Source organism: Aplidium turbinatum, chromosome 12 (assembly GCF_918807975.1).
Source record: "Aplidium turbinatum chromosome 12, kaAplTurb1.1, whole genome shotgun sequence".
Lineage (NCBI taxonomy): Eukaryota > Metazoa > Chordata > Ascidiacea > Aplousobranchia > Polyclinidae > Aplidium > Aplidium turbinatum.
Window position 1 is genome coordinate 7,818,521 of NC_137483.1, and position 27,161 is coordinate 7,845,681.

Below are 27,161 nucleotides of genomic sequence, written 5' to 3' on the forward strand. Positions count from 1 at the left end.
AGCCAATCCTAAGTACACTTGCAAAAACATTAACTGCAATAGGAAAGTAAGGAAATGCAATTCTTGAAATGAGCGCTTGTGGTTGCAGATTTGCTATATAAGAACCAATAAGCTGCCAATGTGACAGTTACACTAAAATCTCATTTAGTTATTAACGAACAGTTTAAAAAACTCCAATTACAGCAAAAGTATATTCCAAGTTGGTGCAAACGAGATTACACAAAACAAACAGCCTGTCTGCCAGGTCTTTGGTTTTATGGGCTAAGTTTAAAGGACCACGACAGTTCTTGATTTTAGCCAGCAAACAGTTTTTGCGGAGATCTGAGTTCATTCAATGTGGGCAGCTTAGAATGCTTAACTTGAACATCCACAGCCGACCGATGAGTCTGCAACCACTTCTGAGTTGCCGCAGTGCCATTCCATAAATGAGGAGGTGGTCCATTGATGCTGATGAACAACAATGCTGAAACAAGTGATATGGTCAGCCGTGATCGTAGCTGTGTGATGACCAAGTTGATTTGTGAAAATCCACGTTCGGCTTCAGCAGAACTTATAGCAATCATGTTTAGTACTACGTTCTTGAGCAACTTAATCGTATCTGGTATATGACAAGGATTGTCAACATACAATCGAAAATAGGAGTGATGACATGAAATCTCTCCTCTATTTTTCGTAATCTCTGCTCCCCTTCTTGCCATGGAACTTCGACTGCAGCAGGCCATAACTCTGGTACAATAATTCCCAAGCTCTTCACAGAATTTTCATTGTTGGTGTCCACCATCCTGCTTCCAATGTTCTCAACCAAAGCTTAAATAAACTGATTACGATCAAAAGAAGGGTAGGCTAGTCTCTACGTCGAGCTTTGAACTGGTCCAATGTTGTGCCTTTAAAGGAGTAGTTTTTTGTACTTCCGGGACTCAAGTTAACAACTTCATCAAACGAATACTTTCCTTCTTGAATAGCTTTTTTTATTTGAAGTAGAGAATTAACAGTCCATTTGACATGACGATTAGCTACTACAAAGTTGATATTGCCAGTCTGGAGAGTTTCTGACAAAAGTGATAATTGGCGATTGCTATCAACTTATGTTCGTGTGTTTTTTTGCAGTTCTGTTGTGAGAAAGCTGTTAAAGTGTTACTTGTTCAGTCGAGAAGTTGTTGTTCAGCCAGAACAGCTGAAAAATGGAAGCTTGAACGAGCCCCCCCTACATCAAGCCTTTTCGTTTTTCGGGGGGCTGAGCCCCCCCAGGAATGCAACCCTGCTTATAGGGTTGATAAGTCACAAGAAATATTCCAAAGCTTAATAAAGGATCGTCGAAGAATGGCTTCTGGGTTCAGCGTGTAATAAGATCTGACTGAACAATGGAGTATTAAAGTTAACATAGCCAACGCCCACAAACCGCCTATTTAATCCACCACTCAGCTACGATCAGTTTTTTTCACTCGTAGGCTACACTACAATGTTCATTTCAGAGTCACAGGTAGCCTAACTAATGATGCAATGCTCATGCAAGCCAGAATGCTATTTCAACCAGTCTTTTATCCAGTTTTAACTTTTACAATTCTAGCGTTTATTTATGGCAGCATAGTTAATAAATATACCAAATATATATTTATGATGGCAGGCCTACAGCTTAGTAACCACGACGTGACAGAACCCATGTATTGTATGACAAAGCAGTTTTTGTTTGTTTGCTCACTGAGAAATACTACACGCAATCGCATGTCAGGCACAGATTATAAGCTGCTGATTCTCAAACCTCAGTGTCAGAGCATAGTTGGAAATCTCAAGGTAATAGCGAGTCGCACGAAACTAACTGAAGATATTTAAGGTACGGTAGGCTATCGGTATCCGTATAAATATAAAACATTGAAACTTAATAGGCTATTGGTTGTTACTTGAAATTGCCAACGTAAAAAGCCTTTAATAAAAGTAGCCTATCGATTTTTACAACAAATTATAGTGAAAGCTGCTTGTGTAACCACGTGAAACCAATATTTTACAAAAACAATATAGGGAACGTTCAAATATTACGTAACTCCTTCGAGGGGGAGGGGGGTTTATGCAAAACGTTACGTTAGCGTCACATCGGGGGGAGGGGGTTCAAACAAAACGTTACATAACGCTTTCGAGTACGGAATGGTAGTTTTTTGTGCTGAATTCGAAGTGAAAAAGCGTTACATGGGGGAGAGGGGGTTTGAAAAAACGTTACGTTGGCGTTACATGGGGGAGGGGGGGGGTCAAAAATTCGGAAAAAAAGCGTTACATAATATTTGAACGTTCCCTCTTAGCCTGCAAAATAGGCAGAAAAAAAACGCATACCAAAATAGAAGTGATCCAGAAAAACGTTAAAAGCGACAAATGCAAACGTTAACTGCTTGACAGTTGAGACCAATAAAAAATAACCATCACAGAGGCCAAAAACAAATTTAAGTTGCCGTAACCAATTTAGCATTATGGCGCGTGTAGCATTTGCGATAGTTTATAACAAGGGTGACCAACTTCTCATCGATTGCGATTGACGAGAAAATTTGTCAGTTAATTAATAACGGTTGACCGGTCGGTGAAGAAATCATTTTAGGCAAATTATTTCCTGTGACACCTTTACCGTGAATCGATTTAAATTTACCACACGTTTAGCATTGTCAGCACTGAGCAGTGTAGGCTATTCATGTTTCAGTTAATTTAGTTCTTTTAAATTAAACACGAAAAGGATGTTTCATAGAGTTATACTGTTGTTCTTCAGCTTGTTGTGATCATGTGTGTTTCCTGTCAAAGGCAGCTTCCAGCAATCGTTTAAGTTATGTTCGTTTAGCATAGCACGTTGTTTGGTTACATTCATAAATGAAAATGCCGATTCACATAAATCATTTGAACCAAAACATGAGTGGAGCTGTGCTACGCATTTTCTCATATTGTATTAATTTGCATCAACAACAATTCTCTAAACACCATTTACGAAAGCCCGAGCCTTGCGAAACAAATCAGCTTTCAATGTCAACATTTTTATTTGAATTGCACCTCTTTTCAACAAAAATATCTTAACGATTTTATGAGAAATAGTAGACACATTTAAAATCCGACTTGCACGGGTAATAAAACTAATCAGCTGCTTCTTCGACTTTTTGAAAAACACTTTAATCGAACTTCAAAATTATCAGCAATCATTTTTATTTTTCAGCAACAAATATTTTGTTTTTATACCTACTGAAGCCCTGACTGGATTTATCCAACCAAGTCACTATATCTCCGAACCAAGTAAATTGTATCTGAGTTGATCGACTTTTTTCGGAATATTGAAAGGAACGCGCTTTTTAGAAATCTTGTCATAACACAAAACCCGACGTGATTGACCAGTTGATCGTGATCGACGTGTTTGGCAACGGTTGGCCACCCTTGATTTATCAGTCTCTTTTTACGTTAAAAATACTTGTTGGCTTGTTATTGACTTGTAGTTATGCTACCTTTCGCATGCATGTTACAATACTTTATTATTAATTGAAACGACAGCTGGCTTAGTTTATTGCAACAGGCATCTAGCCAGCTAAGCAAGTCTTTATAAATAATTGATCAAATACAACACTAGTGCAGCTTTAGAATAACTTACCGGAAGAGTTTATTGGCCAATAACTTCTTAATTACTATTACGTCCGCATCTACAATGGCTGCATAAACTGAATGAACCAAAAATTAACCGTTCAGTGGACAGCAAGGTAGCCTATTTAGCTGTTTTAAAAGAAGAGTTTTATTAAAAAAAAAAACAAAGAAAGTTGTGAGAAAAAGGTGAATAACTTGTCGACAAACAATCGAACAGAATTTTCAAGCTTACAAAAATTCAATTTTTGAATGTTAACGTTTTTTCCTAAACATTTTTAGACCAAACTTAATTTTCTTTGTCAGAGTGAAGTCTTACTCTTAACTATTTTGTTTACAACAAAGGATTTTTCTTGATCACGTGATGACAGAAGCCGGGATAATATTTCGCCAGGTTAGTTGAAAGGTTACCATTTTAAGGTGAATTTGATGTCAAAATACGTTTTTTCTTTACAACTATCTTTAACAATCACCAAAATACTAATTAAAAATACTCCCAGTAGGCTAGACTTTGAGCGCTTAGCTCTGGTACTCAGGTAGAACATTCTTTTTCAAAAAAATGACAGCTGTGAGAAGGTAGCCTAATGGGAGAAATTAGGCTACACAAGTGGGCCGGAACTGGTTTGCTGCACAAGTAAATTGAACATTGTTTTCTTCAGCTGTTTCATTCTGAAACTTCAACGTTTACCTACCTGCTCGGCTGCCCGACCTCTAGAGAAGCTGTTTTGATTGATCCTGTAGTAGACTGTGTAAGTTGTTCATCGTTACTTGATAGGATGTTCATTTGAATCAGAACTGTGTCACTAAATTGTTGTTTTTATATCACATACTCAAACTAGAATAACTGATGGCTTGTGCCAGCGAGCAAATCTCTGCTCCAGTGGAGCATGAACCACCGTTTGTTGCCAAATATTTTTTGAAGTAAATTTGTGAAGACGTTAAATTTTACTTGTAGTTGAAAGTTATATTTTAACAGTTATATTTTGATTAACCAAATTCCCAAAAGAAACTAAACATGCTGAAAGATGTAAAATGCTTTTAGGTTGAAAGAGATTTGAAGCTCGTCAAAGAACTCGACTTACATCTTGTTTACGGAAGTAAGCATTCAAAAGTAACTTTTAAATTTTTCACTCTTAACTTGTGATGATGAATAAGCTGAACATGCCATAGCAAAACAATTTTTGAAGCATAGGCTAATTCCAAGAAAAACGTAGGCTATTATGAAAATCAGGGCAGCGGAGGGCAAAAATATAGGCTACTACTCCAATTCCTCGGTTTATAACTGGCCGACTCCGGACACACCAAAATCCCTTCGACTCCACAACCCTATTAAAATATTAACATTAAAACCAGAGTGGTGAATGCAAATCCACAGTGTTGGACCATTATACTGTGAGTGTGAGTTATTACATAAAGGTTTATTTCAAAAATATGGCTCATCGAAAAGAATTACAAATACGTATTTCTAACTCATTCTGTGTGCCCAACGTAGCCAACAATAGGCTTGTCGCTAGAATAAGTGCTCAAATGAAATTAATCTGGCAAAAAAAGCTATAAAAAAATTTTCAGTTTGTTAAGAAGTTTTAGAAGATAAGAAGTTGTCAGTTTGAAAATATTTCTCTTTCTATTAACAGTCAACACACACATACACGCCGACCATATCACTGGCACTGGGAAAATTAAGAAAACCTTGAAAGAAGTGAAATCCGTGCTTGGAAGGCAATCTGGAGGAAAAGCTGATGTATATCTCGGTCAGGATGACGAAATTTCTTTTGGGAATTTGGTTCGTACGATAGTTATTATGTTCGAAGCTGCAATTTTTGCATATTGTTATTGTTGCAATAACTTTCTGCTAAAATAGTTACTTATAGGCTAACGGGGTGGAGATTTTTGAGACTGAAATAGAAATTATGGGATTGGATTTTCGGTCATTTTTACCGTATATTCCATACGTTAATAAAAAGGAAAATCAGCCCTTGGTCAAACCGAGTGTGTTTATTGAATATTTTATTGTGTAGGGGTTGTCGAACGTGAATTTTTTCGTGTTGTTTAGAAAGGGATTAAATGTTCAAGGAAGAATCTCGTTTCATTTTGTGTTGCTTGTAGTAGAAAACTTTTACTTCGCTTTAACCTACTAACGAATATTTCGAATCGCCCAGATAGATTACGGACAGAAAAAAAACGGTGCATCAAAAATGTCATTGAAACGATTTTTGATTTCACTAAAGAGCAGAGAAAATACGTTCGGCAACTGATAGGATTGATAATTTTAATAGCTTTTTACCAGTTTCCATCTTTCATTGTTGTGCATGAATTTTCTGAGATTAAAAAGAGACATAACCTAATCTTGGAATCTCCAAGAGTTCAAACTCTACTTGGCGCTGCACAATCTTTAAATAAAAAAGGTTTATTTAAACAGTTTAGTCGGGTGATAAAACTTTTTTTCCGGTTCGGTGGCAATTAGGTTGTCAAAGAATAACATAAAGAAAGTTGCAGTGAAATCACTGACTTCTTCAGAGAAAGTAAAAAGACAACAAACGAGCTTTGACAAACAGTTTAGTCAAGAAAGTCGTTGTGAAGTCCCGTTGAGGAAAGTTGGCTTGATGATTGCGCTTAATAATAATTTGTTACATGCAGAAACTCCAAGCCCGTTCGACTCCAGGACACACCGATGGATGTATGACGTATGTGGTACATGATCACAAGATGGCTTTCACTGGTGACGCTGTGCTCATCCGAGGCTGTGGGAGAACGGACTTCCAACAAGGTCTTTAGGATTCAATAAATTCTTAAATTCGTAATGTAAACAATGAAATGGAGATGAACTATTGGAAATTCTACAAGCAGCCTACAGAGAACCTCCAACCTAAAGCTTTCTGCAATGGCTGTTGCAAAGCAGAAAATTTAAACGCAATTATTTTTGCTACGAAAGAAAAACTACTTTGGCAGACGAGTTAAGACTGCCCTCTTCTATCACCATAAGTCTCTGGTTGCTTCCTGCCCTGCCGTTCACTGGGTTTTCCCTTCATAAAACAACGTCATGTGTGTCGAGCACGATTTTCAAAATTAATCCCGTGATGAATAGTGGGGAGAAGTCGTAAGACCTATGCAAAATGGGGAAGCAGTTTGCAAGACAATTTCTGTCTGTCAAATAAGTCAAAAGCTCTTTGTCGGTAGAAAGTTGTTTCCAAAATTCTGTGTATGGTTGGCTACTTTCATGGAGTATTTTAACTGATTTGTATTTTCCAACTCAGATGTTTTTTAACCAGATGTGGTTAAACTGTAATAGAAAATCTGTCAGATCTAAAGTAGCCTAATATGTAAAAACTAGTAACGTATTGGTGCAAGTTTTCAGTCAAACTAATTTTCAGGCTCTCCATCCACTTTATATGACTCTGTCCATTCTCAAATTTTCTCTCTTCCTCCCCATTACCAACTCTATCCTGCTCATGATTACAAAGGTTGGTTCAGCACTGCAACTGGCTATGACGCGTGCTACTTCAGGTTGTTGTATTCAAAACTTCTAAAATATGAGATTTTGTCACTTGGGCTTATTAGAACAACCACGGCAAGGCCTGCTTCTAGAAGATTATTTGTTTCCAATCGGCTACTTTATCTAGTAGCCTAATAATGTGGCCATATGGGTTTTGTCTCTCAATGTAGAGCAACATACACTGCAACAGATTCAGACAATTCACTAAATCTTTAAAAAAAAATTTGATAGCTAGTGTGTGTTAATTGTTAATATAATTATTTTGTATTTCTACGGTTTTTGATTGTGTGTAAAGTATTGAACTGTGTCCTTCACAAAAAGAATCATAGCAGTTCGTTCGAGATACAAACTGTATTCAAACTAATTTGTTGTAAATCTGAAAAAGCCTCATCTAAAAAAAAATTTTGCCAGGTTTTAATGTCACCACAGTAGATGAAGAAACAAAATTTAATTCTCGGCTGACAAAGTCAAAGGAGGAGTTCATTGACATTATGAACAATCTCAACCTCTCGATGCCAAAGAGAATAAGTAAGCCAGACTACATTAGGCTACAATCCTTTGGTGCAACATATTTGTAGTTATAGCGTGCAAGCAGATGATTAGCATTGCACCATGAGAAGCATCAAGTGAGCCAAGTCAATATCACGATCGTTGACCTGTATTTTGTAAACGACAACTGGCAAATATTTGACTTACGAAAAGCAATCATTAGTTAGTTGAAAGTGAACTGGAAAGCAATAGATTTGTCCCTTTCATACATCGCAGCCTCTCTAACCTAACATGTGTTGCCTTACAGATGAGTCTGTGCCGGCTAATTTGAACTGTGGATTACAAGACTGAAGCCGGTGAGAAGATCATGCAATGGAGTTGGCAAAGAATTGTATATTTTATCATGTTAATTATCGCAAATCTTCCAGGCCAAAGAAAGGGTTGCTTGTTTGTATTTATCCTTTTAAATTGAAAACATCCTAAAGATATACTCACTGTACCTGGTACAGTTGGTGGTACAGTGTACCACCAAGTGATATGATGAAAAGCAATTAAGCCCCATTATGGTTCTGGTGATATTGACCACTAATATTGATAACCATTAGTTTACTACTACATGTTCCGTTAAAAAATACATAAAGAATCAAATGGAAATTCAAGTCACGCTTTACGCCTACGGTTGCCAAGCAACAACACCGGGCTGTGATTGATGGACCGAATACCCGCAATCATAGGAACCGCTGTTTCGATAATTTCGGTATTTAAACCTTAACTTGCAAACCGAGTTGTTGTGAAGGAAAAGTTAACCATTTGCACTTGTAGTGAGCAGAGATTTGCAAAACTATCTGAATTTGTTACTCATCATCTTCACTTAAGAACTAAAGCGGTTGTGCTAGAGAACCAAATTGCTTTGGTTTCTACAAGAGATGCAATCAGAAATTTAAATAAAATTAGCATAAAAATATTTATTGGAACAGTATTGAAAGCATTTGGCAAACATCGAAATACATAAAACCATTGCAAAATTACGTTACTGCAACTATAAAAAGCTTCTGTAATACAATTTATATTATGAAATAAAAACAAATTGCTTTAAAATATTTGTTATAAATGCATGAAAGTAAATAGTTAGAACGCGAGTTGTGCGCTGAGAAAATACGACATTTAACATAGTGACAGATAAAGTTATAAATAGCGGTGGCAGAAAATGGCATAACTCTATGACCTTTCATCGTTCTCAGTGTGGTTGTTGCGCTTTGAATGTCAGTGATACAAAGTTTTCAACATAAATTGTCTCAACGGACAAGCTGGAACTCAGCATTGTTTGATATCCGATTGCTGGCGCTCTCTAGCAGATAAATGCAAGTCTTCATTTTTTCACTAAGTGGCAGTATTGAGATACAGGAAACGATTAAAATCCGGCTCATACAAAACGGACAAGCCAGAGCTGTCACTTGATCAAAGTTCATTAACGCTGCCACGTTAGCATACCCAATCGTGAGATTACTTACCGGCGTAAATGCCGTAGGTTGACAGGGTTGCCAATCGATTTCTGCGGAAACATCCTTGTGGTTGTTGGGTTTTGATAATCAATTAATCAGTGTAAGTGAACATGTAGTCTGTAAAGCACAAAATGAAGCATTTGTTGATATGAAGGTGTGAACTAAAATTATTTGTCAAAAACTAATCACACTAATTTGCCCCATTGCAATTTAGATATCCAACACAACGGACAACTGCCATCAGGTGAGCTTCTTCCGCTTTCTAACGCGATTAATTGGTCACCAAAAACACAGCCGCTGCTGTCGAACCGATGTCCTTTCAAACATAGCACGGGTGCTGTCACAATTTGGCCACGCAGCTAATAGATGCGCTTCTCCGCTTAAAAATACGCGCCAGTGTTGAAAATGATATAGCCTATAGCCTATCCCAGCTAGAAAATCAGTCCTTTTCACATTGATTTGCTGGTTGAGAGTTTCGCCAAAACGTTACTTATACCATTCCAAGCCGTAAGGGTGTATGTAATCTGCAGGTCACTGCAGCAGATGAGGTTTATTAACCAATCACGCAAAATTTAAATCAGCTGATTGCAGTCATGCGACTGATGCACGTTGGAAAGTAAATTAATTGAACGTTTCGCCGTAGCCAACTTGGCCTAGAGAGTTAGGGCTAGGGAATAGTAATTTCGATGGCACGGGTTCAATTCCCAGCCCTGCCATCACTCTTTTCTTCTACATTTACCAAACAAAGTTCAAAGCAAGAATCAACTTTCTGGCTGACTGTTAGAAGGGTCACAATGACTGCAGTCAGCTGGTTCATATAGGGAACATTGCCCTGTGTTTAAAGCGTCTACCGGTCAAAAATTCCATCTGCTGCAGTGATCTGCAGATTACAAATACGCAAACCGTAAAGACTTAACAACAATATACACACAGTCTTTCTTTACTTACTTGTAAATGTTTTTCCTAAGAAGCGTTGAAGGCAACCTACTCAGTTAATCAGGCAACGGTTTGAAATGGAGGCAGTTTGTGCTGATGAGATCCCCGCAACGCATTTGTAGATTCAGCCACGTCTTTAGATGCCTTCTCTTTGGGTCTGCTATGACAACGAAGTCAGTGTTTTCTTGATTAGGGCATATTGTCATGCATTAGGCTAATCTGCTTTGAACACATTTTCATAGTTAAAATTTAAACATTTGAAATGGCAATTGTTGACTGGCAATTGGCAATTGTTGAGACTGGCAATTGTTGAAAGTAAATAGAGTTTCAACTTTTTTTGAAATAATTTTTTTTATAATTTATTCATTGCAAGCTGGTGAAATTTTGTCGTATCCAAGCTTATGCGCGGCAGTTGAAAATGTAAATTAAATGGACATGAAGGCAAGGAAGCCAACCTTTACGTCCGCCTTTAAGCATGACAGCACACTGTATGCTCACAAAGCACTGTTACTCAACCAATAGCTTGTCATTGACGCTGTAGAAGGGGTTATCCCAGTCAGCAAAAGTTTCTTTATTTACACGATTTCAACATCTGGCCAGGTTGAAACGATGTAAACATATGACAATTTATGCTGGCTGGGACAACTTCTTAATTAGTCTACTTCTTAGACAACTTGTTGACCGAGACACTTCCAATATTATCAAAAGTTATCCTTTTCACAGCTTCAAGGTCGCATGTAAAAAGGAGCAGCTTTTGTTCGATGTGACAACATTTTCCTACTTCACGTCATGATCCGACTTGATGGGGTTGAGGTGCTTTTCGTCTTTGATCGGGATGCTATTGTTGCTCATCGACAAACTGTGGCCTTCCAACGGCCCTGGCACGAACCCAACGTTTAACTCGCTGGTCGCGTCAAATGCTGGGGGCAGCTTCACCCCTTTTATCCGGGCCACTGTGTCCACACTGGGATTCATCACCTAGCCAGTGAATGAACATCAATGCACTCTAAGTCTACTAGTAAGCAAAGATTATTCAAAACGACGATACGCGTTTCACTTTGTGTTTATGGCAATAAATATCTGTTATATGAAAAGTGAGTATTAAAACGCTTAAGTGCCTGACAAGAACTCGTTGAATCAATGCAAGAAAGGGCTGATTTGCTGCCCCGGTGGTTGTTATACGTTGGGAGTGATTTTCGTGGCGAAATGTAAACTATCAAACGATGCCGGATTGAAAAATTATAGACATGTAGTTCCTTTAAATATCAAGTTAATTTCAATGTCAACTGAAGTAATGACACATGTTGGAGGTGAACATGGTGGGACAAAGTAAAACTGAACAAATAAGAAAATAATGGAGCTTTCAATAATAAGTTAAAGTAACCATAATTAAAAAACAAATAACATTAGTTGAAGCATCTATCTTACCACCGACAGTGCCGGCATGTTGAACACAGGACGCTTCATAAACGTATGTTTCCGAGGCGGGTCCTTCAGCAGTCCTGGTAACCGATCCAGTTGGTTGGAGTCGTTGGTCTTCTCGGTCATCCACAGCAATCGATGGAAGCGGATCAGCGCGTCATCCACCACCAGCTTCTTCCGCCACTTCTCAGTTTCGTCACTGGAGAAAAAGATCCTATCAGGATTGAAATGAGGTCGCACTAAAGGAAGAAGATGCGATGGACAGAATGAGATGAAGAAGAGGAGAGAAGACAATCGCTGCAAGGAAAGAATTGGTCGCCCCACACTAGTAAGGACAAAGCCAAATTTGGATGATGATAATGATGATGATCAGGACTTGTTAATGCTCCATTTTTTTTCATAATAAATGTGCTCCTGCTTGATTCTACTACAGATTACTGATACGAATCATTGTTGAATTGCTCCACTATAGAAAAACACCTTACCTTCGGTATTGCTTTTCTTCCATAAGTTTTCGATCTCCAGCAGACATAATTGTTAACGACGGGGTATCACCAAAGTCCAGTTGTGGTTTGCAATAAATGTCAAAATCCTTTGCGCGGTCATTCCATCTGAACAAAGTAAGTATAAAGGCGACATCAATACAAACATATCTTTTAAAGCAAAAATATACCCTTCTGTAGCTTTCTATTGAAAATACAGCTACTAACAGCTCATACTTTACGTAGATTAAGAAACATAAAAGTAAAAAACGGCATGCAAATCACTGTTGGTACAACACAAAGCAATACTGATTACTGAGTGATATTAAGCAGTCAGGTGTATGTGTGACGCAGTCAGCAGTATGTGTGACGCCACCGACATAAGTACCATGATATAAAGGTTAACTGAAACCTGATATTAAAAGATGTGGAGTCGCAGGGATTCGAACCCTCAAACCTTTTTGAGCAGCTTGGAGAGTAGTGCGCTGCCACGTTTCACTGAAAAATGACAAACTTTCGTACTTCTCAGGATCAGAAAACTTTGAACAATGATGTGGAGAAAACTTACTTCAGTCTACTCCTGCTCAACGTGGGAGCCATGGTATTCCTGTGGAGAATATTATCCCGGAATTTCAACTTCAAGTCCTTAATCCTGGAATCGTGCGGTTTGGAAGGATGCTCGTTGGATACAAGACCACTCTTCATCCCAGGATACACAAAACCTTGAGCAGTTGTCCATCGCCTCTTCGACCTGACCTTTTCCTTCCTGCGCACTGACTCAATACAACGAGGTGAGATCATGGCGGAATAGAAGTCAGGATTGTAAGTATATCTAGAAAGGTTAGAAAATGATAGTAATTGAGAATACTTACTAAACTGCAGTGATTGATCAAAACAAAGGCACCATCTCTTGCTCTCCATAAGTTTTGAGCCGAGGTCCTTCTGAGCGTCGTACAGAGACTCTATATTCGGCTACGCAACCGCAAAATCGCAGTGATAGACTATTAAGCTAAAAATTCACTTCAATCACCTTCAAATTTAGAGAAATCAAGAACGTATTGGGGGGAAGCGAAACTGACGTCATCTTGGTTCTCAGTGTAAGGTGTGTTATGCAAAAGTGTTGCCAGATCTTCTGCACATTTTCAGACAAAAACCTATTTCTAATCAAGTAGCTAAAATTCAGCCAATGATTTCTAGTCAAGCCTCGACTAAAATTTACAGAAACTATACGAATTACCTCAAATTCTATCGTCAACTTGCCTATCAGGTGTAAGCAAGGGTATTCAAAAAAATAACTAATCGAAGTATTGGTGTTGGTAAATTTGAAACAATCATCCCTCCAAAAATAACAACTCAAAAGGAAATCATAAATGTGAATCCCAGTCTCGTGAGCATGCCTTGATTTGGTTAAAGCATTACTACACTGATATGCAAGTGATGACGTCATACCTTCCTTTCGGGTCGCAATCTCTGAGTATTTTTCTGAGCAGGTGCTTGGCTTGTTCGGCTGTATTGAGCGCTTGCGTGCCGTAGTTGTGGGCCGGTGCGTTGGCCATCAACATGCGAATGGACGGAAGAGAAGGTCGGCGTCGCTTGCCTGCCTCTTGCACCGCAACCTGCTCAAACCGGTTTAAGCAAGTTAAAGGAAAGGTGCAACCTCGTGCAAAAACAATATCCAATTCAAGGATATTCTGTTTTTAATGTTTGTTGTCTACAACATCTATCTATAAACTTTACACAGTGATAGCACGTTTTTCAACTTTGTGTCATGTTCAAGGTATTAGAATGTTAGTACCAGTTTTGTCCTCACTACTTTATGCGTGAAAAAACATAGCCTAATTGCTACCGTTTTTGACGGGTCTTTGGTAAGACATGATCTGAACCAAGACCTAACATAATCGCTGGTGAAACATGAGAATCAATCCGCCACTGAGGTTCCCCTCCATCTTATCAAGTCACTGCATGTTTGTTAAACATTCGCGTATTGTCGCTTCTCTCTGTATCTAGACCTTGGCTACGGTGACGAGTTGTTTTCGCTGTTTTGATAGCAAATACAAATAACTCAGCTGAACAAGAAAACAATGTAAAAAAACAAAAATAAATGCAATGGCAACATGAACACCCTGACAGAAGTCATGGTAACCCAGACAGCCACTCTATCTGGTCCCTATCTGGCAAAGTTCTGGACCAGATGAAGTGCTTGTCTGGAAATCTGCTTACAATGTTCAGAGCGATGTGGTCAGTCTTGTTGGGATTGGTCGCTCTCTGGTGCAGAACTTGTTCAAAATCACTGTTGGTGTTGACAAGAGTTGCCGGTGGCTCGTTGACAGATGCAAAAGAAACATGCAAAGACGGCTTCGATGACAGCGGTCTTCCTGTCGCGTCACGTCGCCCTACACCTACAAGCATGCATGGTTTGTGAGGAAGTTAGTTTTCCAAAAACTCTATGCTTAGGAATGCGTTTTATATTCTAGTCTCAGTGTGGTGTTATTTATCTTGATGAGAGACCGAGCAGCTATCAAAAGAAGTTCAAATTTTAGGCATTAACTTACATCTATCACTTTTGTAGTTTAAGAAATTCAGGCTTGAAACAAAAAAAACTAATGATTTGCTTTACATACGTATTGCACACTGCACAGCACAACAATCACCATATGTGTTGGCCATAAAACACTATTACTCTATGCTACTTATTTGATGCGACTGCTATCCAACAACATAAGTTATCTGAGCACTCCCAAACCCTTATAAGTTGATAATAACTTTGTTCCTCCTGCATTTACGTGATTTGAAACTGACTTTGAACCAGTTCTCTTCCTACCTTTTCCTGTAGTGGTATCTGAACCAACAGTCCGTCCAGCCTTGTGATGCTCTGTGAAGTCTTCGTAGGTTAGAGGAATTCCAAATTCCTTTGCCAATGCAACCACCATCTCATGTGTGGGGAACAGATTGGAGTAAGCGACGTCGCGAAGTTTTTTCACCTGAGTTATCTGTCAAGAGAACATAAGGTTGATGATCCACTACTTTTCTATCGCAGTTGGATATTTGTGTGAATATCTTTTCTAGTAACAGTAGCAACGTTCATCTGCTAAATGCAAAAGCAAAAACAACTCGTATGTGACATCCTGATCAACACCCAATGTAGTCTTGAACACCTGATGAACACCAAATATAGTCCTGAAAGTCTGATAATTAAACACCCATGTAATCCTGATGAACACCCAAACTTTTCAGTCAAATTTCAATACATAACACTTCCTTCAAAGCCGTGTAACTTCTGTGGCAGGTTAATGCAAAGACGAGCTTCTAAAACATGATTTTCACACTTTTAAAAGCTATGACAACGCCACACAAAGAAAACTCATCATAGCACACAATCCGACAAAGTTAGTCACCTAAAATTGTAACAAAACAAGACAACTAACAATGATTCTTGGAATAAAAAAGAACTCCTGATGATTAAGAATTGCAGTTTACTTGTTTCTTGATTTATTTCGTCCTATTCACGAAGTTGAGCTGAGTTTGGTTGCACAACGCCGTGGTGTTCATTGCTTCGCTATTGTTGATTGAATACCTTGTCGTGTATCAACATAGAAAGTGGTGCCTTCCTAGACAGCAAGTCAATCGTTTTTTTTACATTGATTTAATGTCTGGGATTGTGCTGTTACCTGGTGGCACTTAATGAGACAGTCATAGCATTTCCTTGGAATTATCTCCTTGACGTAGATTAACGATTGTTTCATGATCTTCGATATGGGTTGATGCAGACGAACCCTGCATAGGTCGATGTCCAGCTCGGTGTAGAGTCGGTTGCTGAAGGTCATGGAGGTGTCGTACAAATGAACAAGAATCTCGTCTTCTAGAAAGTGACAAAAAATTGATTTGTTCAAATCGGAAAGACTTTTCCTGATGGTGAAAAAAGTGAATTTTTTTTTGGAATCAAAAGTAATGGACATGGAGAGAACAACCACTGTGTGCGCAGCAGCTCAATCACATTCCCAAACAAAACTGTCCTAAACAGGTAAAAACGACGTCTTCTCCGCCATTATTCAGCAACCTCGTCTGGAATCGAACATCAAAGCAGGATTTTTTAAGCAAGTCCTTGATATCAAAGTGCTTGTCCCAAAATAACCACTTTCAGCTGTAGTCAATTTCAAAACGAGAAAAGTTTTATTTTGTGAAAACTAAACCCAGTGTAAGAATCTGTGAACTGTACATAAATGCAACATGGCGATCTCCGGGAAGCCATGTTGTAACCGTATGTAAAGTTAAATACATTCATATTCACATAAAAGACGTGGAATTAAAGTAAGGGTTGTTAAATGCATCACTTATCCATGCACTAAAGTAGTCAAGTACATTAGCAGTCAACAAAAAGGCTCAGTCGGCTCTTTCAACATGTTGATACACCCACTGTCGCGACGGTTTCAACCATATGAACATGACCAACGCCTGATGTAATTGTGGCCTCAAACGACTGCAGGTATCATCGTCTGTTGCAGTTGGCATACCTTCAGTGTCAGTCCTCTTGAGATCTGAAATAAATGTTTCTATCGATCCGCCTCGCAGCCCCTCTATCACCACCATGTGGATTTCCCCGTCTATCAGATGGAAGCCAGTGATGATGTCCAACGTGACACTGGTCAGTTGTTGGCTGTGGAATGAATAGTTGAACATCAATTTGCTCATATCATAGGTTTTCCCAAAAGTTACATGGTTACAATATTTATTGCTTTCTGTGCACAAATATAAACAATATCAATCATGTTTCATTGTTTAACTTGATAACCTTGTGAAACATAAGCTACAAACTAAGTTCAAGTAGGTGGCTGAAAATATGAAGCAAATTTCAATTTCATTTACACCTAAGAAGGGAGTGTGACTAGGCAGACGAAGTGACTCGTTGTTGAAAATAACAGTGTGTCCTTTTACTGTGTTTTGACGTAAATTGCCTTAAGCGTATGTTTTGTTAAAATTTATGCAGAAATTCAGATTTAAAGGCGCTCAGTTTCGTCTATGACTATGTGTTTCGAAATTTCTTTTGTTAAGATGCGATTGCTCTCTTAGTGAGAGGCGAACCGGCGGCTCTGAAGACGACCACAGACGCGGTAACGCAGGCAGCTAACCAAATCAACAAATCAGTCCTTTCTACATAGGTTTAACGTCTACAGAAGTTGCATCAATGTAAAAAGGACTGATCTGTAAACTGGAAATATTTATGCAAGAACTCTCAAGAACATTTCTCACGCTGTGAGTTTGTAGGTTGACAAAGCAGCGTCAATGACGTCATTTTCGAAGTCATCAATGCCAAGCGCTCTCGCGTTGGCGTGCCTGATGAGGTTATCGATCCTGCGAAGGTATTCCTTGTTCTTGAAGCTGAAGTAGAATATCATCCTCGAGTATAAGCACATCTAAAGGGAAAGATGAAGTTGTAAGTTCAATCATAAAAGGAAAAGATTAATGGCAGAGGAAACCATAAGATTGTATATTTTTATTTCGCGTTGTTTGCAACATAAATATATGTTGCTCTCAGCGGTTTACAAAGTGGATAGTTTCAACTGGGTCGTGTAGAGGCGCAGCCAAATGCATTATTATATTAACTCTTTCCCCCAATGCTGAGTGACAAGTGGCAATGAAATTTAGTGCCACTTTCATTTAGTATAAATCCACAGGGTATCGAACCCAGGTCTTTCAGATTCAGAGGTGGGCCCTCTATGGATCTACCAGTGTAGTTTTCTCTCCTTCCAGAACAAAGCTGATGGCCGAGTGGGTACTTGCCTTGGCTTCCAACCATGCAATCCTGGTTCGATGCCTGTCACAGATGAGTTAAAAACCCTAAGCATGATATTGCCACTTTGCTTCTGATAGATACCAAACCACAACCATGTTCATTATTCATGAACATTAGAACTTGGTGTAGGGGACTCGTTATCGAAAATATCGGAAGGAAGTTGAATAACTGATTTACAATCAAGCTGTCAGCGTTTACCACTAATTCTATTTTCTGCCTGTAGTGCTTGCCCTGTACTAGTCCTTGTATTGCTAACCAAAACAGAAAAGTATTTGAGTAGACGAGTCATGACGACATGGCACTTTTCTCCATTAACGCGTTCGGGATGAAAAAGATAGGACCACCTACAACAAACGATATACTACCACCCATCACCCTAATGAAAGGGAAAAGGTGGAAAAACTACGTGTGAATAGTTGTTTAAGTGGAAAGGTATATCTTTGTAGCTAGCACGCTTAAAAAGCTGGAAAAAAAAACAATTATTAAATTCAGGTAAGAAATGTTGGGTTTGGAAAATGAAAAAAGCAATGCAATCAATTTGTAAACCTGCTGTGGCGTTGCAAGCATCTTTGGGACATTGGGGTGGGGCACCAACGGGTATCGCAGTTTTATGTGTAACTTTAACGAAGTAGATGCCTCCACGTAATGACCGGGTAGTTGGACGGTCCTTCTCGGCCGTTCCACAGTACCAGGTTCCAAAAATAGCTTGGCCTCCTTTCCATCTTTCGGTTCCGAGCGCTTCGGTACCTCGGGTATAGGACAAGATGTAACAGGAACCTGAACAAGTTATGCTTGTTATGTAAACTCCAGCAAAATCCGTCCTTTTTGCATTGACTCAACATCTGCAGACATTGAAACAATGTAGCGAAAATGGATTTTGCTACCAGGGCGGAAAGAAGCGCATGAAAGCGTTGGTTAATTGACTGTCTATATTTCATACGTGTACAAAGTTAACACGCAAAAAGTCTTCTTCATTTGACAAGATGTATTCTTCCCGTGAGCATGAAGTCACCAGGGATTTGCCAGTTGAGATTTAAGTGTTCTAAATGTTTAACTTGGGGTGTATGGAAACCTTAAAATTGTAAGTATAAGGCAGCTTAAAAAATACGTAAATGACTTCTAGTGTCTCTAAATCTAAAGTAAATATCGATCAGTGGCGCATCCGGAGGGAACTGATTGGGGTAATCGCCCCCCCTACAACACAAAAAGTAACTTTATTCAAGATGTTTGTGTAAGTTCGAATTTATTTAGACCTCAGCTTACATATTATTGTGTATTGTTGAAATCGTTCCCCTTCTAAAACTACTGACTGCATCCAGCCCTGATGTCGTACGTTGTACATACCTCTACGTAAATAGATGTGCGCCCTCGGAGCAAATCTAACAGAGGAACTTTTGCAATTCCAAAGGAATCAAATGGCTTGTTCTCGTCTGATGGCAAAACATTTTGCGTCGGCGCAATTCCGGCTGTCAGGCCAGAAGCGGATTGCTTGTCTGAATGATCGGCAGCGTTGGGCGTAGGCATCCTGTGCACAAAAGAAAAGAAACGGCGCTCACCGGAAGTAACTATAACGTTTCCAGGCTAAAATGTCTATTTTAACTCGCTTCGGCGTCTAGAATCGTTGAAATTATGACAAAAGCATAACTATGGAGTATGGATGCAACACCATGCCTTTTCTGTCATCACATCTTGTCCCTTCAAACACGGTGATTAGTTCAGTGACAAAGCAGCTAGAGACTTAGACCTATGTTCGATTCCAGGTCAGGTCATATCATATGTAAGATTCTTAATGTGATGCTGATTAGTGATTATGCTTTTTACTAAAATAGATTCCGCCTTGAGAACGTGAAGACAAGTTGGATAGAACAAACAAATATCGTGGATTTGGTCGCCCTCTCCCTCCATTGCTGTAGCTTATGTCATAATGGCAACAAGGAAAGCCCGACAATATGGCTTGGTAAGACGAAGATTTCTACTAAGAAATACAACCACTCGTTTGCAGAGTGGATATTGCTACATTTTTGCACATCAAGGCTAAAGGACTGAAGAGTCGGCTACGGTCCAGCAACAGCATGGGCATTAAATTTTCAGAGATTCCACGAAGCAGTTTGCACGAACCTTTCGACCATCTCATCATGTTGGTCGCGGTCGTGAACTTCAACTTGAAAGGAATTGCTCATGATGAATTCTCTCAACTTCCCTTCGTTTAATTGGCCTGAACAAAGCAAGAAAGTGTACTGCGCCATGGACTGATGGTAACATACTAACTGCAGAGGCAGTTAGGAATATCGCAATGTGGTGCCCTATCTCCAGGCTACTGAGCCATGTCTTGATTAATGTTACGATAAAGTTTAGATAATGTGAGAAATAACAGCATATGATTGCCGTAATGAATTTTTATGTTGTATCTACGTAAATCAAGCATACGATCATCCAACATGCATTTTAAAACTTATAAACGATATTTATTTCACTTACCAGCATCGCAAATGATTGTGAAAACAAGAAATTAATATGTACACCCATTTGATTGTGGAATGCCAAAAATATATTATATGGGCAGCAAATGCATCTCCAAGCATTTTAAATGACGACTTTAAAACTCCACATTACAAACCAACAAATATAGTGTGCGTGTCTTCAAAGTACACTTGTTTTCCATGAGGTCTACCACTCGTCACGTGGGTGGATTGGCCAAAGAAATCGTACTTACAATAGACTGGTTCGCTGGTTTGTTCCAACCTGCACAAACGCAACGACACTGCAGACTTGTGATACCGCTGTCAAAACTAATAAAAGTAAAAAAAGTTGTCGACGTTTGGGCAAGCAAACAAAGCAGGGAACTGATTTTTAAACACTATCGTTTAATTCACTTCTTACAGATAAAAAAGCCACAACTTAATCTAGAACCAAACATTCATAGAAATGAAGCGTCCAGGACTCCAGGTCCTTATCTTGAGTTGCTGCTGAGTCCTGAACTCTTTACAAAAACACTGACACGATTCCCTCAGCAGCGAGCAGGAACTCTGCAGGCCACTACAGCGGCTACGTAGACGAGGTGTCAGTATCCTCATTATTGGTTCTAGAAGTCCTAGATTCGATTCAAGGCGTGGTCACACCAAGAACTTTAAAAACGGTACCGATTATGTTCTTTTTTGAGAATATAGCACAAAAAAGAACGCAGCAACGTCTGGAGACGTTAAAATAATGTAAAAATGGCAACTATCGTCAGTTAAATGACTGATAACTTACTGTTGTTGAGAGATAGGAGTGTCAGGAAGGTTTTTCACGGACTTCAACGTAATGGTAAGTGGGTTAAGATTCTTCTCTAAATCAGTGGGCAGTATAGAGCCCTCATCAACAGAGATGCTGACGAAAGCGTCCAACATCGAGCCAACTCTGTCAGCCAGGCGGGATGTGACGGCTTTCGCTCCTGCAGAAATCTGGGATGTGAGCCGAGCCGCGATTTTTAGTCCGCTTCAGGCATAGCCTACACTTGGAAAACTTTGCTTCTGTTACAATAGCGCGCAGTTTAAGTTTCTACATGCGCGTGTGTAAAGCACTAAAAACCTTTCTCAAACAGAAACAGACGCTAGTTGGAAAATGATGCAGTGGCGCCAATTTAAATTAATGAAAAAATTGATCCTTTGGAAGGAATCGGATTTGAAATAAATCTTTGGGTTCCATCCGAACCTAAAAATCTTTGGGTTCCATCCGAACCTATAAACCTGATTGGCATGCCTGGTTCAAATACAAGAGTATCACAAGTCTAATTGGATAAGGTCACTTCAGTATTCGTTGAATAGAGCACGCGGTAAATTTCTAGTCTGGTTTTGTGTACGTAAAGACGGTACAATTTTGGTAAAGAGGTCACTTTCTTCAACCACAGACATAAAGACGGTATTACGACAATTCAAAGCACAATTCAAAGCCAATGATTCTTAAGGCAGGGATCTCTGAAGATAAAATCTCTGTTCTTCAGAGATCCCTGGGTTAAGGTTAGGGTTAGTGTTAGGGTTACTGTCTTTATCGTAAATAAATTATCGGCTTTGAATTGACGCATAACCCATAAAGACCACATAGCCTCACACCTTGCAAGGCGCTCCCAATACATCCTTTCTCCTAACGACAGCATCGATAAAAGTACATAAAAAAACATTGCAGAGTTTTTATTGTCTCATGAAAATTGAAGTTTCAATACAGAATGAGATGGAAAATAGGAGTAAAGACAATCGCATTAAGGAAAGAATCGACCACCCCTACCATTGGGGACATAACCGAATTTGAGTAGCCTACATACCAGAAAATAAACTTTCCAATCTGACTTGTATGATGAATGGTTTTGGTTTATGAACTGCACTCACAGTTTTGCGCCTTTTCTCACTTGCTTTCTTCTTTCTGTAGTGAAGTAAAAGGTGTTTGAGGTTTCTACAACAAACGCCTTTCTTTTGTCAACGGAAAATGCAGCAACTGTAGGCTGATGCCGTTTTAATTGCTTAAATGTCACTGAATAATTTTAAGCGTTCTGGAAACATGTTCCGTATTTTCATTTATTACAAGCTGGACATGGTGAGAATTGAATTTGCCGCAAAAACTAATGCCTACAATTGTTAATGACCGCTATAGATATAGCTCCGTTCAAAGGTAAGCACTGGCGAAAACATAAACTACTCCGTTGGTAAATGGAAAGGAATTACGATAATCTCAAAAATGTCAGTGATTAGGAACGTAGTCCTGTAAGATGAGCAGTCTCCACCTTAGCAACTTACGTTTTGGGCGCATGTTCCAGGTGATGAGTAAGGACGCTTGCCTTCTTTTCGATTGTTGACAGGTGAAGCTTCAGCATCGCCTGAATATAAACGTTGTGTTGGTAAGTTTGCGATACGACCACTAACCAGCACCTACTTAACCATGTGACAAAGCAAAATTAGCATTTTTCAAACCTCATGACAAGCTTGCCTTTGATACGAAATTATGCACTTTTTTAACTAACTTTGTGAGGTATAGCGCAGTATGAGCAGTAAGCTACAATTGGTTTTAAATGAGTTAAAAATGACGCCGTTAGTGTAGCGAGTAGCCAAAATCAAAGACATGTGTAGTTATGCATCTCCTTATCAAAAATCTGTAACGTTGTCCAAATTATAAACACACAACTACGTATGTTCGAGACAGATAAAAATTAGGCTACATGTAGTGATGATGAATGAAAGCACCTGCTGCTTTTTGTAAGCATCCATTTCTACATTTCCATGGTCTGATCTTTGATGTTTTGCAAGTGGACAAGTTTTTTCTCTATGAAAGTCATGATATTGTACATTGCATGCAATAAAACATGTAGCATATAATTAATCAATGATATTAAGCTGTTCAAGCTTATCACATTATGCTCGACTAACCATACCCAGTTCCTTAGTAGGCCTGCTGCTCAATTCTCATGTACAGTATGTAGCCTACATTTGTATAATTGTATATTCAACAATATTATATAATTTAATAATTTATGCAACTGTCAGCAACACGTGTTCACTGTTCATATACTATTGTATATATGGCTATTTGATAAACAGTTATTGTAAACAGAAAAAAACAACTTTGAAGTGGAAATACATTACCGTACGGTATGTAATGCGCATTAAACATTACTTCAATTTTTATTCACGTTTTTACTACCACATTGGTCGTTACTCGTTTGCACACGCCCAGAGTTAAACCACAGTTGCTTGGATTTGTCGTTTATTTATCTGTAGAGCTGAGTGTTTGTACTCCGAGACATCGACCTAGTTGACCTAGATTCGCCTTTACTAACGGTACATTTTAAAAGATAAAATAAATTGTAAAAGTTTTATTCCGTACGGTACTTTAGTCCTATTGACCTGATGAAACTTGCATCTGGTTCTACTTTCAAGAGTCTATGTACTTTCATATCTTCGTCGGTGACAGATTCCTTCGGCTGTGTGCTCCTCCACGAGGTTAATAATGTTGCAACAGCATCGCTAACCTTCAGAGTTTGTTGCTACAGAAGCAATTAGTAGATTGAAATCAACGGTTCAAAACCAAAAGGCTCAAAAGCAAATTATATCCTTTTCAAAGAATATTTGAGCCGTTTGCTAAAAGGTGGTTTTCAAAGCACCATGCCAATCAATTTTTACGTTATGCTTTAGAAAACTTTATTTTGTACAAAAATCCTTATTTTCAAAGTAAGTGAAACTTTGGGGTTTGGATTGTCATCATCTAGTTGCATCAAGCTACTTGTGCATCGTTAAGAGCATGAAGTGCTTGTCATGGCGTGTAAATTAGTTAACATTACTTACATATAGTTTCAGGAGAGAGTTTACTTTCTGGTACCACGGACAGGCAAGACACAACAATACAACAGAATTGAGCATTATAACAGTATATTTTACATATTTACAAATAGTTTTAACAGTCGAACGTTTTTGGCTTAACTCAATCCCTCATCAGGAATCTGAAAATATGTATAAAAATTTTTCCACATTATTGCTTTTAATCGCTGTGTATTGCTTAATGCTTATAGACAGTTAGCTAGTTACTTTCAAGTTGAAATTTATTGCATTTTCATAAATATTTTCAGATTCCTGATGACGGCTTAAGTTAAGCCGAAAACGTTCGACTGTTAAAACTATTTGTAAATATGTAAAATAAACTGTTATAATGCTCAACCCTGTTGTATTACTTACATAGCGTGTTTTTTTTTAAATGTTATTGTTTGTAGAAAGCTTTAAAATAAAACTTACGTTACAACAAAAGGCACAAACTTGCCTCTTCAAGCATGTCCATCTTGCTGCGTGAAGGGAGTTTGGTGATTTTAGGTTTGTCTACACGCGCTTTGTGACTCATCTTATCTTTTGCTTCCAAAAACGTGACATCAACAACGTGGTTATGTAGTTCCGTGATGTTGTCCATTGTGATAGTGATTTGATGGCTGCAATCATTCATGCATAAATTGAAAAGTTGCATGCAGAGCGAGCCACTATGCTGCTTTTGGGTTACAATACCGGTTCCAGACTGGGTTCAATTGGACGTTTGCGCAAGGCAGTGTTAAAAATATATATACTCTGGAGTCTGGACTAAGAAAAGCTGTTTTCAAACTTTAACTTCCTTTAAACCAGCATTACTTTCTATATAACTAATATTGCTTGCATTTCTTTGACAAGTAACAAGTAAATTACAAATTAAGTTTTCATGTGACATTGCCTTGTCGTGGATTGGCCACGATCGACTTATGAAAGCAAAGACACAGAATGATAACATTAAAAAGTTTGAAGTAAAATAAGATATGCTTTCAAAAAAGTTCTTCTAGCTTTTGTTATTTACAGTAGTTAGATCTAGTATTGTATATCAACTGTCAGCTATGTCGTCAGCTGTCGAAAAATTGAAATAAATACTTTTGCATCCAAGCAACCCAAATCTTTTCTCCATCATCCCATGTCTTCACAACTCGTGACTCATCATCCACAAAGATCTTAGCAGCAACTGTATACATCACAACGTCTGTCACTGTAGCCTCCATGTCTGGTGCAATGACATAGTTGCAATGAAGATAATGATGGGCTTTTGCTGCCTCTACTGTTTTCTTTTTACGATGGATCGTTGCTTCAGATTGTTTCTTCTTTTCTTCAATAGCTATGATAACCAAAACAGCATTAAAAATTACTCAAAATTTGTCTACTACTTAAAGTCATCGGAATGGCCCGATTCGGTGAGTCCGATCCCTTAACGGGGGATTTTTTCAATTTTTTTTAAATTATCGGGTACCGTGGCCTAACTATCATTGCCACTTTAGGGTTAGGGGTTAGGAGTTAGGGGTTAGAGGTTAGGAACTCACCGAATCGGACTCACCGAATCGGACTCACCGAATCGGACTCACCGAATAGTAGCAGACCCTAAAGTGATATACTAGATCTAAGAGCACAATATGTTTAATCAGGCTGTGGTGAATGGATATTTACTTTTGTATCATGTGATAATACGCATAATCATGATACAATGAACAGTTTGTAAACAGTCATCAAGATGGAAAAATAATTCAGCTGCTGTCTATGATTTGGAGCAGAACAATTGCTCTAACATGCCTAACAATCAAGGTTATATATGTTTCAGAAAAATATTGGCAAGGCTATAGCCTAAAAGGCAGATACAAAATCCCCAGACAAAATCTCATGAAATTTGTTGATTTGATAGTAGAGTTGTGTAGCTAAGGGGTGGAATTTCATTTCAGAAAAACTTGTAAAACCTTGTGATGTGCTCTCAATTGTACAAAATACAATATGTAACTACTTTAAATGAACAAAGCAGGGATATCTGGAACAAAGTATATTATATTTATAGTAGGCTAGCATAAATAAGTAGGCTATAAATTAGGTACAGCTGAAAAGCAGCATAAATAAATAAAAAAATATGACTAATTTCAAAATATAACATAATATGAATGCAAGAATATATGATAGTCTAAGAATTGCAATCACACATGATGTTCTTCAACTTACGCCTTGGGTATGCTATTGCAATTGTTGTGGTAAGTGATACACAATTTTCATCATTTAAAAATGATCTATCAGAAGAATTGGAAGAAGAACTCCTCAAAGACTTGGTTGATGATTTGGGCAAAGAGGAAAAACTTGCAACAGAAGGTACAATACTGTGGTTCAAGAAGTTTTCTTTATCTCTAAGCAATTTATTTCTTTTCAGTGCATGGTTTTCATCTTGTTTTTCAGATTTCTTACTCATGTTTTCTTTTTCTTTAATGAGTCATTAACCTATTCTCTAAATTACATTTCAACCTTAATTATCTAATCTCTGAAATATTTTAATTTTATTCATTGGTCCACCTACACATAGCTGTACTATTACACGGAATCTTTGAAATCCTCTATATATCTCTTGACAAACTGTCATACGCAAACAAATAACTTTATTTGAATTTCAACCAGTAGTCAGACTTCAACATAAACTAGCAATGTAAATGCCCATAGGCACTAAAACGAGTGAACTTAGTATTACAATTAGAGTTGGAATGCTATAATGCTGTCAAGAAAGCATATTTAGCAGCAGCCAATTAAAAAGTTATGGAAAACGCAAATGATAAATGCGAAACACAAGGTACAAACTTAAAGGGCAAGTTCTGACAAAAATTAAAAGTTTAAAGCCATGTTTCCAATATTACAATAGCCTAACTACCAGACCAATCGGAATGCAGGTCAATCTGCCTTGTGCAATCAGTAGCATTTCAAACAAAGAAAAACTTTATTGAAATGGCAGCATTAGCCTTAAAAACAATCTTGAAATACAGTAGCCTATTGAAGCATATTGAAGACAATTTTGTAATAGCTTTACTTGCATAACCAAACAAAGATCTCCAAGAAAAAGTTTGACGAGATGCCGCAGTAGCCGAAGATGCACTGTAGGCTACTAGTGTACGGTAGATAACCAGT

General features: G+C 38.3%; 2 protein-coding genes across 3 annotated transcripts; one reads left to right on the top strand and one right to left on the bottom strand.

Moving 5' to 3' along the window:
• Positions 1-3,855: 3,855 nt before the first annotated feature.
• On the top strand, positions 3,856-10,964 carry LOC145781159 (uncharacterized). 2 transcript variants are annotated; one of them, XM_082592931.1, is made up of 10 exons: positions 3,856-3,988; positions 4,254-4,343; positions 4,637-4,691; positions 5,229-5,377; positions 6,232-6,361; positions 6,966-7,055; positions 7,499-7,615; positions 7,884-7,932; positions 9,293-9,322; positions 10,738-10,964. In XM_082592931.1, exons 1-8 carry the CDS (start codon positions 3,959-3,961, stop codon positions 7,925-7,927), a joined length of 705 nt encoding a protein of 234 aa, XP_082449057.1. In that variant the 5' UTR covers positions 3,856-3,958; the 3' UTR covers positions 7,928-7,932; positions 9,293-9,322; positions 10,738-10,964. The 2 variants fall into 2 exon arrangements, with proteins under 2 accessions (XP_082449057.1, XP_082449056.1); XM_082592930.1 differs by lacking the exons at positions 9,293-9,322; positions 10,738-10,964 and having other exon boundaries at positions 7,884-8,663.
• Positions 8,689-26,457, bottom strand: LOC145780546 (uncharacterized). The gene is made up of 24 exons (XM_082592173.1): positions 26,217-26,457; positions 25,116-25,353; positions 24,490-24,652; positions 23,583-23,722; positions 22,923-23,001; positions 22,479-22,558; positions 22,010-22,107; positions 20,962-21,142; positions 20,327-20,451; positions 19,828-19,924; positions 19,054-19,234; positions 18,256-18,486; positions 17,166-17,329; positions 16,430-16,572; positions 15,587-15,777; positions 14,740-14,908; positions 14,139-14,317; positions 13,368-13,534; positions 12,487-12,750; positions 11,922-12,047; positions 11,443-11,635; positions 10,796-10,992; positions 10,027-10,171; positions 8,689-9,195 (listed from the first exon to the last, which is right to left on the bottom strand). The coding sequence occupies exons 1-23, from the start codon at positions 26,455-26,457 to the stop codon at positions 10,075-10,077; spliced, it is 3,744 nt and encodes a 1,247-aa protein (XP_082448299.1). The 3' UTR covers positions 8,689-9,195; positions 10,027-10,074.
• Between the last annotated feature and the right edge of the window lie 704 nt (positions 26,458-27,161).